Genomic DNA, 11,039 nt, shown 5'->3' with positions numbered 1-11,039 from the left:
AGAAGCTTGAATGATCAGGCAGCATGAGTGTCTAAAAACCCCTCACTGCACCAGCAGCTTGCTAGGAAAGATCACAGCACTGCCCTGTACACAACCGCAATCCAAAACAATGAAATCAGTCTACTGCAACCACAGTTTTTATACCACTAAAGGGGAGAACAGTCAAAGACTCCATGAAGTCTACTCGGGACATGCTATTTTATATGGAAAGCACTCAAATATTATAGTGATGGGCAGCAGTACAAAACCCCAAGGATCTATCAATCCAAACTCGCATGTCTAAATAAAAAAAGGCATATGTAAATTTCTGAGCACGTACACAGTGTATAAATAAACGGTGGACAGCAGGTTTCTGAATCCCAAATCATGTGAGGTGGCCTTCACATTAATATGATTGGGAGTCATATAAAAAATGGAAACTAGGTCAGATTACAAAGGATGAATATAGGCAAACAACACAGGAATGCAGGGGCAAGATTAGAAAGGCAAAGGCACAAAATGAGCTCAAACTAGCTATGGGAATAAAGGGAAACCAGAAGACTTTTTATCAATACATTAGAAGCAAGAGGAAGACCAAGGACAGGGTAGGCCCACTGCTCAGTGAGGAGGGAGAAACAGTAACAGGAAACTTGGAAATGGCAGAGATGCTTAATGACTTCTTTGTTTCGGTCTTCACTGAGAAGTCTGAAGGAATGTCTAACATAGTGAATGCTTATGAGAAGAGGGTAGGTTTAGAAGATAAAAAAAGAGCAAGTTAAAAATCACTTAGAAAAGTTAGATGCCTGCAAGTCACCAGGACCTGATGAAATGCATCCTAGAATACTCAAGGAGTTAATAGAGGAGGTATCTGAGCCTCTAGCTATTATCTTTGGAAAGTCATGGGAGACGGGAGAGATTCCAGAAGACTGGAAAAGGGCAAATATAGTGCCCATCTATAAAAAGGGAAATAAAAACAACCCAGGAAACTACAGACCAGTTAGTTTAACTTCTGTGCCAGGGAAGATAATGGAGCAAGTAATTAAAGAAATCTCTGCAAACATTGGAAGGTGGTAAGGTGATAGGGAATAGCCAGCATGGATTTGTAAAGAACAAATCGCGTCAAACCAATCTGATAGCTTTCTTTGATAGGATAATGAGTCTTGTGGATAAGGGAGAAGCGGTGGATGTGGTATACTTTGACTTTTAGTAAGGCATTTGATACAGTCTCGCATGATATCCTTATTGATAAACTAGGCAAATACAATTTAGATGGGGCTACTATAAGGTGGGTGCATAGCTGGCTGGATAACCATACTCAGAGAGTAGTTATTAATAGCTCCCAATCCTGCAGGAAAGGTATAACAAGTGGGGTTCCGCAGGGGTCTGTTTTGGGACCGGTTCTGTTCAATATCTTCATCAATGACTTAGATGTTGGCATAGAAAGTACGCTTATTAAGTTTGCAGATGATACCAAACATGGAGGGATTGCAACTGCTTTGGAGGACAGGGTCAAAATTCAAAATGATCTGGACAAGTTGGAGAAATGGTCTGAGGTAAACAGGATGAAGTTCAATAAAGACAAATGCAAAGTGCTCCACTTAGGAAGGAACAATCAGTTTCACACATACAGAATGGGAAGAGACTGTCTAGGAAGGAGTATGGCAGAAAGAGATCTAGGGGTCATAGTGGACCACAAGCTAAATATGAGTCAACAGTGTGATACCGTTGCAAAAAAAGCAAAAGTGATTCTGGGATGCATTAACAGGTGTGTTGTAAACAAGACACGAGAAGTCATTCTTCTGCTCTATTCTGTGCTGGTTAAGCCTCAACTGGAGTATTGTGTCCAGTTCTGGGCACCGCATTTCAAGAAAGATGTGGAGAAATTGGAGAGGGTCCAGAGAAGAGCAACAAGAACGATTAAAGGTCTTGAGAACATGACCTATGAAGGAAGGCTGAAAGAATTGGGTTTATTTAGTCTGGAAAAGAGAAGACTGAGAGGGGACAGGTATCTAAAAGGGTGTCATCAGGAGGAGGGAGAAAACTTGTTCACCTTAGCCTCCAATGATAGAAGAAGAAGCAATGGGCTTAAACTGCAGCAAGGGAGATTTAGGTTGGACATTAGGAAAAAGTTCCTAACTGTCAGGGTAGTTAAACACTGGAATAAATTGCCTAGGGAGGTTGTGGAATCTCCATCTCTGGAGATATTTAAGAGTAGGTTAGATAAATGTCTATCAGGGGTGGTCTAGACAGTATTTGGTCCTGCCATGAGGGCAGGGGACTGGACTCTATGACCTCTCGAGGTCCCTTCCAGTCCTAGAGTCTGAGTCTATGAGTCTATGATGCTCCCTATACTCTTCAGTGAGGAAGCATGAGAAGTAGAATATCCTACTGTTCATTGCTTTAAATTTTATTTACACTACAGGAAGCTTATTTTGTGGCTGAAATAAAAATATTTTAGGCTGAACAAGTGCTGTTAATGGTATCCTTCCAACTGGCCTTCACTTTTAAACAGTAACTGTAAATCAAACAAGCTGATCTCTCCAGAAAGCAAATCTCCTGCTGCCAACTTGCACTGAAAATAGTAATACTTTGCAATTGCGTAATGCCATCCATCAAAGCATCAATGTTTTGCAGACATTAACAAACTAAGCCTCAAAATACCCTTTTTGAGTTGCTTTTGTTTGTTTAAATCACTACTTGACTGATAGAGAATCTGACACATACAAAGTCTAGGGCACACATTTTCAAAATTAGCCTCAGATTTTGGATGCCCAAATTGAAACACAAGGGACCAGATTCACCATTGTCCTCTCCTTACTCTGGGTATGGATGAGAGGTCCACTTTGCAACTCCTGAATACTGGCCCTGCTCCAAATTGCTCCAGCTTGCAACAGCTCTCGATGAGCCATTATATTGGCACAGAAGAGGTCACAAAATAGCTGTACTCAGCTGAACTCATGATCGCTGTGAGCAAAGATGGCAGAATCAGGTCTATGGAAAACAAATGAAAATATATTAATTAATATGAGATGTTGGAAAGGCTTTATCGAGGGTTCTGGTTATTGTTCCCATAAGCAATATTTATTTGTCAGATGTATTCAAAATAGCTTTAGTGTCTACTGGTTTAGATGTCCTCCTACAGATATCAGCTGACACAAGCATCAGTATTTCACATCAGAAAATGCTGCATCCTCGAGGCTGAAAAGTTAAGGTCCATTTATTTTTTACATGACTGAATAGAAACTGAACATCCAGTCAGATTATTGTAGGGACTAAGCCAGAGATTGAGCCAGGTGGTGCTTGACCTGCAAAGACGCTTCGTCCATTTGAGATTTGTCTTCATGATGATTTCCTATATAAATGCTATACAATCTTGATAAGATGGCTCCCATGAAAAATAAGAGAAAGCGTAATATTTTTAACAGAGACTTTACCTTTATTGTCCAGAAACCCTTCAGGTGGTTTTAAAAAAACAACAACTGGTAATCAAATTAAGTACATACTGACTGTATAATCTAGATGAACACTGTCAAAGTTATTAGGCCTAAAACCTGAACCATTGTTAAAGTGATCCCAAAATTCTTACCCTCAGGATTCCAGACCTACAGTGTAAATTGTTTGGAACATTAATCATTGCTGCTGATTTTATACATCAGACTCTATATATCAAGATCCAAACTTTTCCAATGTTCTACATTTTTGGTTCTACTATATAAATAGAGGGCCCCACTGTGAAAAAAAATGCAGTCAGATCTAAATCTGAACTTGCCCAGTTAAAGATATACATCTGTCTCTTACAAAGAAATATAATTACTCGAACTCATTGCATTCTGAAGTGTAACTTATTTACACAGACTATATTCAAGTAGCTTCATGAGAGGGTACACACACACACATGAGAAATGGAGAGGTTGGTTCACCCATGCTACAGTATGCGATATATCTGTTACTTTGCTTTGAACAGTAATTTATAGCTGTGAATTTCCCCCTAGAAGTATCAATGACTGGTTTGCTAAGAAAATATATACAGATATCAAATCCTGATGGTCAGAATTTCACCATAGGGCCACTATTCAGATCAGTTTTTAGCCCTGTATTCTTAGTTCAACATAAATCACACTAAAGTTACAAAGGGTCACTCAGCATTTTCTGAATTTGATCAAGAGTTCAAAAATATTCTGGGAGCAGAGCACTGAACATTCTTGAGCATAAAGCAAATGAGAATATCTGTCACCCAGTGTACAGTGGTCACCATTAAGAGTCAGTATTTGCCAATAACTGGCACAGTGTGGCACTGAGATACATCAGTATTTTCATAGACCTAAAACAAAGTAACCACAGTTACACAGATAATGTGGTTTGATTCCTGTTGCAAACTTCCATTTAATGGCGACCATTACATTAATATTTCTCTTTAATGTATTTACTTTTACTAATTTGTATGCAGGGAGCCTGGGAGAACAATGATCATGGAAGTGTTAGAAAAAGTACTCTGAATATAATGAACATGTCGAATGACCCCATGACACTGGTACTTTACCTGAACAATAAAAACAACATGTTTTTAACTGATAACTTTATAAAATGCCTAATGAATATCTGCCCATCTCAAGTGCTACAATAAACATTATAATCCATTCAAACTTAAATTTACTTTTCAAGTAACATTAGACTCCGGGTTACTACAGGTAGATGCAATTCCCACTTGGGGATTCCAGTCAGAGAAATTGCTCTGTAGAATACATGCCCTGTGTACCATGGGTCTCAAGTACACACAAAGAAATGTATATTTTTCATATGTAATGTTTCGACAGAAAGATATTACAGAATTAGGGAAAAATTCCAGACAAGTGGTTTAATTTTTCTTTTCTTTTTGAATGGCTAATTCACCATGCACACCAGTTCTACTGGCTTATTTTCCCTCAAGCAGTTCTGCATTAAAACTGACAGAAGGACCTATTTTCAGAAGATTCTTTTTTCCAGGTTTTACGTAGCATTGACTGAAAATTCACAAAAGAATCTTTCAAAATGAATCTTAGGTTTTAAGAAATAAGGGAGTGAGGTCAGCATAGTCAATAAAAACACAATATCATAATGGCATTATTTCAGCTTAAGAATCAGTCATATTTTAAGATAGGAAAATACTGAAACAATCATGCCAGCTAAGGAATAATTATAGCATAATTCATAAATGCACAATTTGTCAAAACAATAAAGCAGTCATGGTAAGATGCAACCTAATAATCCTGTACAACCATTGTATTTAATATTTATTTAATTTTTACATTCAGTCCTCATCCAAATTAAGTGGAATAGTTTTCTGTATGAATGGCATTACAAAATAAACACTATCAACTCACAACAGGGCTTTATTACTGCTACTGCACCACCATGGCATGCAAGTAACTATGTAGTCAACTGCAAACAGTAAAATGTCATCACCTTCCTGAAATAAAAAAGAAAATGAAAAATACAGCTATAGTAGTAAACATCAATTATCTTTTTATATCTTTCATATTTACCAAAACTCTATCATATACAAGAGGTATTTATACCTCTGTGGCTGTCTCCTACATTAGCACCTTGGCAACCGTGGAGGTGATAAACTTCACTTCTGAGCAAGAGCTAACAAAACTATTGGTTTCACATAAACCATCATCAACGTTTAATGCATAAATGAGAATAAGACCCATCTGCTACCTCCCCCCCTTAACAGTCTCTTTTTATTTTGCTGTATTTCAGAATTATAACTAACTGAAAATACAGTGAGGCGGGCCATATGAAAGTGTTTATTGGAGTTTTTACAATGGTGAACAAGTTCCTCAAAGCTTGTTAGACTAATACCCACTAGAGAGGATGCTTTTCTGTTAGCTTTTTTGTTGTTGTTGAGCATTGATTTGGTGAGGTTCCATATTGGATGGATGATATCAGAACCACTGTTGGAATCAAGCTGGCTTTTGGAAGTTTATTATATGAATTTTGTATGTAGGATATTTCTTTAAATAGGATGAAAGTGAAGATCAGATGAAATTCTGCAGCTGGAAAAGGAAGGTCAGGGGAAGGTCATAGTTTATTATTTATTATTATTATGGTTGGGTCAATGAGCTATTTGAGGTGCAACCTTTTTGCTGGGAGGTGAGGATAATGTTTTTCAGTCATTTTAGAATATTACAGTATTGAAGCAGAAGCAGGTATACTACTGCAAAGTAACAGCAAGTTAAACTCTCCTTAGGCTTGAAATCTTGGAGAGAGCTTTCAGAAAGGATAGAATTTTCCATGCTCAATAAGCTCTGATAATTAGTTGGTATGGAAGACCAACATATACTCTTTACAATACATGTCGGTCAGAATTCTAATGAACTTCTTATGACATGAAATACTGAAATCCACCCATCATCCTGTTGTAGCCCAGATTGTATGTCAGGGCCTTTTAGAAGGTAAAAAAACATGATATGCTTTAATCAGGTTTTTAATATATGATCATCAAAATATATATTTGCTGTTTTGCTTGGCTACACCTACATACGGCTTAATTCAAAATCTACCATCAGATTTGGGCAATGATAAAATTACCCTTAAATCCACATCGACATCTTCAGTTCCTGCTTTCTGTAAGGGCATTTTAACGCCGATTAAGAGAAGAAAACCGTACAATTCTCACCATTACATTAAGCTCTACAAAAATGTCTTTTAGTGTCCTGTGAATAGTTTAGTTTTCAATTATACAATTTCCTTCTACATTACAAAACAATGTGTAGGCTTTCCTAGATGTACTCAATGCCCACCCCACCCCAATATATACTCAGCATTGAGACAAGTATTTCGTTTATTTCTAAATAAACTCATCAAATAGACATATTTGCCATAAGATTGTTCTGCTGTGGGGAATAGCAGGCTGCAAGTGTGAATATAACAGAACGCATTACTTATCGTCATCATCATCTTCGTCATCGTAATCCATAGGTTTGCCTCCAGAAAAACTGAGGCTGTCGTATAGCTTTCAATGGAAGCCATTTAAAAGGAAAACATTACAGAATGTACAAGTGCATTTTCTGGACCTCACACACAAGTTCCTTGACGCGTTGAAAGATGATGCTTTCGATTTCTGACCCCTGAACTCTTATCTTTACAGTCCGCAGGCTTCTGTTGGGAAATGTCTATCAATGCACTTGCGATTGCAAGACCTGTAAGAAAAAAAACCAAAAACAATTTAGTTCCCAGTGGTGAGACTTCCACAGCATTGTGTTTGTTCCTTTCATGTCCAGTCTTTTGTACTTTTCCAGCAAGTCATCAGCTACGTCAAAGTGAGATGGGAAGCTAACAACCATTTTCCTATTATCTAATATGTTTTTATTGTAATTGGGAACAAGAGGGGTGAAAGGTAGTGTGGTGTGGTTACAGGGCACTAGGTTGGAAATGAGAAGGCCTCAGTTCCATCTTTTCTCTGCCACTGACTTTCAGTGTGACTTTGGTCAAGCCACTTCACCACTCTGTGCCTCTGTTTTCTTTGTTTGTCTTGTTTATGTAGACAGAAGTTCTTTGTGACAGGGACTGTCTTTTACTCTGTGTTTCCACAGCGCCTAGCACAGTGGGGCCCTGCGATCAGCTGAGATTTTAGGAGCTACTGTAACATAAATGACAACAACAAAAAGAAACTTGTAATTTTTTGTAAACAGTGTGAGCATGGTAGAAACCAAGTAAAGCCTCCAGGCCAAATTCTGTTCTCAGTTATATTGTGTGGAACCCTGCAACACTCATTTATCAAAGAAACATATTGGTAGCGGCTTGCGGTCTGTCCATACTTCGTGTCTGCAACTTCCTAATATACATACTAAAGTAAAAGCTACATGGATTGTGGAAAACCAAGTGCAAGAGAAAGTGATAGACAACTTGTAAGCATCTACAAACCTTTTACGCAGCAAGTAACTTTAATACTGGAGTTCATCTGCATAAAAACAGAATTAGCCTAATATTTTAAAGGGACACAGACGTGATGACATAGTAGAATGAAGAAGTAAACTAGTTGTTTTACAATATTTCACTAGAATTGTAATCAAAGGACGTTTTTAGTCCAAATAGCTTTAATCAAAGAAAGAGACCAGCTTTAAGGAAACCATTAAACACAGCCTCAGCAAAATAGACATTTTTAGTACAAAACATGTACTTTCTTTATAAACTTGTCTAATTCGCTGGGACAGTGGTGTGAAATTGTTAATGGCTTTAGGGAATTAAAAATAAGGATGAGAATGAAAAATGATTTGATTTTGGTATATCAGAGGTCTTATCACAGGAGACACAAAATCAGAGAAATTATAGATGGCTTGTTAAGAGATAGTAAAACACGATGGTAATAGTTTATGTAAAATATTAGCAGCAACAGGTCACAAAAACACATTGTTTTATTTTTCAAACTCTGATGGAGTAACTGATTCTTGATTTCACAACATTCAGGGACCAATATAACTAAAACTAATTATAATAGTGTGGACAAACACAGTACAGGTTTCTCCTTGAAGCTCACTCAATGCACCTTACTTGCAGATACTGCCACTGCTAATCCACTCTAGGACCTTTCAAAATAGCTTCCAGTATTTGTAACAAATAATGTGTATTATTGTTTTTACATGGACTGAGTTTTATCTATCACAAAATCCAATTTTAAGTGTAAATCCTCAACCATTATCTCATTGAATCACCTAGCTGATTATAAGTGAAAAGGTATAATTTTCAGTGTTTCTTTGTGACTCTAAAGCCTGCTTTACTTACACCAAATACATTGCCAGAAAGAAACCAAGCGGTTCAGGTTGCCAATATACTGGAAATTCTGTGCTAATCCAAAACTGTAATAATATCTTGTCTATCTCACAAGGATGTTGCAAGATATAATTAGTTAACGTGCATACAACTCTGAAAATGCAAATTGCTATATTCTGCAGAAGTGTTAAGTGCTATTATCGTTTTTATGTTTCAGGATATGCAAGGGCCAAGATCAATTAAGTAATTTTTCTCACATACACATATTTCCTGGCATTAGTTAGTGATCCCTAAAATTGAACACTGATATATGAAATTATAAGATACCTTTGAGGCACCTTTAAAACATTAGTGTATCTGGTGTTACTAAAGCCGGGGATAAAATCTAAGTGATATTTTTTATGCTTCCCTATATGTTACTCTGTTTTTAACAGCTAGGCTTAGCAAGTATGTTAAATGGATTGTATATTAGGAAGAAAACACTTCTTCCAATTATTCTTATGTGATTTTTTTATTTTTTTTTAGTATGCTTGATTGCATGCTGCTCACCCCACTCTGCATAACTAACATACAGGAAACACTGTTTCCTTCAAATCTAATGCTTCATACTGGGGCATGCTGGCATGCTGTTAGAGTTTCATTAAAATCAGGTCACTCCAGAAGATCATTTTTCAAAACGTCACACAAATCATCTGATGAAATTTACTTATTGTGTTCTCTAGGCCCAGCACAGTTCCTTGTTATCAAAGCAATACAATTAACTAGGGGAACAATTCATTATTTCAGACTGGCGGTCTAAAGGAATTTCATTTACTAAGTCAAGATGATGCACAGACGCTGCAGGCAAGCAGAATTTACATCAAAATACAACTGAATGTTTGATAAAAATGCTGGGGTTTAAATATTTATTGTAAACTTTACTTTTATTTTCTAGGCTTTTGTTCCTAGAATGTCAAAAAACGAAGATGATTAAAGCTGGAAATGTAAATCCTATGATGCTCAACATCTGCCACCTCCATTTTCACAGCCAGTTTAGTTTACCCATGTTCTTTACATATTAGGCTATGTCTAAACTAGAGACCTTACAGGGGGAAAGCTGGACTGAGGCAGCTGCATTGCTGTAAGATCTCTTATGTAGCTCTTCCGATGACATGATTAAACCACCCCCAATGAACGGCAGTAGCTATGGAGGTGGGAGAAGCTCTCCCGCTGATGTAGCGCTGTGCACACTACCACTGATGCCGACAAAACTTATGTCGCTCTGTGGGGTGTTTTTTTCACACCCCTGAGCGACACACATTTTCTGACATAGCCTTAATATTTGCCAAACCACAATATTATCTCGTTTCTTCTTATCTGTGGGTAGGGCATCAGTAAAGAGCATCCACGCACAGAGAAGAACTGCTAATGGTCTGAGGTCTGGAAATTCAAGTCCAGTCACAGAACTAGATCTATTTTTAAGCTGCATAGAACTAGGTCAAGTTATTTTCATAATCCTTGTTGGAAAAAACAATCTAACTTGTTTTACAGATATGCATGGAAAGATATGGTAATTTAAAAGGGAGCTCAGCCAAATATGTCACTGTAAAGTATATAGGTTTTTAAAGACAAATGCATTCACAATGAGAAAAATATGAGAGAAAGCAATATGAACTTGGTTATCTTTTTTTAGAAACATAATCTTTCCTAATGGAAGTTAAATGGTAAGAGTTGATTGTCAAGCAGTAACTGCCTAATCATAAAATTACTGGTGTGTGGGTATGCTGTTGTTGTTTTAACAATTATGCAAAACAATTAATAAGTACAGGAATAAAACACAGCACATCAAATGAGATTGCCTTGCAAAGTGCACTCCCAATTTGTATACAAACACAGCACTTTCTTTTTGCTTTTCAACAAAAGCCTCTGAAAAGTCATTCATTTTGAGATGCTCTCCTCCCAGTCTCTGTAAAAGCAGGCAGTACTATATATTTTAATTTTCCAGCAAAACAGCTTCATTAGGCGTGAAAGGTTAATTGCAGGTTTAAGTGCAGTTCAGGGAACAGTGCATGGGTCTGTAGTGAATAGAACAGTCTGCTACAGGAAGGCTGAGCACTATAAACTGTTTGCCCTGCTCAAATGTTTTACTACCTCATTTACTGACTGTCTTTTTTTACTGCTTGTATTTGTAGTTCTCCTAAGCCTTTAATAGCTATAGTTTTATTTCACTGTAATCAGATTTAAATGGAAATACCCATGCTGGGATGTTTAAATGGTTTGCCTGAGTGTATACAGCTACATACGAACTGATGTGAGATTACACTATC

At 37.2% G+C, this 11,039-nt stretch overlaps 1 protein-coding gene across 2 annotated transcripts in view; it reads right to left on the bottom strand.

Moving 5' to 3' along the window:
* Positions 1-3,408: 3,408 nt before the first annotated feature.
* The window catches only part of ATRNL1 (attractin like 1), a 1,022,247-nt gene continuing 1,014,616 nt past the window's right edge, over positions 3,409-11,039 (bottom strand). Inside the window, exon 29 of one of the 2 annotated variants that reach the window (XM_030569367.1) lies at positions 3,409-7,163. In XM_030569367.1, the coding sequence (XP_030425227.1) occupies positions 7,039-7,163 (125 nt within the window). In that variant the 3' untranslated portion in view covers positions 3,409-7,038. The remainder of the gene's footprint in view (positions 7,164-11,039) is intronic. The other variant, XM_030569368.1, reaches the window with a different exon arrangement.

This window comes from Gopherus evgoodei, chromosome 7 (genome assembly GCF_007399415.2).
Source record: "Gopherus evgoodei ecotype Sinaloan lineage chromosome 7, rGopEvg1_v1.p, whole genome shotgun sequence".
In the NCBI taxonomy this organism is placed as follows: Eukaryota; Metazoa; Chordata; order Testudines; family Testudinidae; genus Gopherus; species Gopherus evgoodei.
This window is presented reverse-complemented; position numbering and strand designations above follow the sequence as displayed.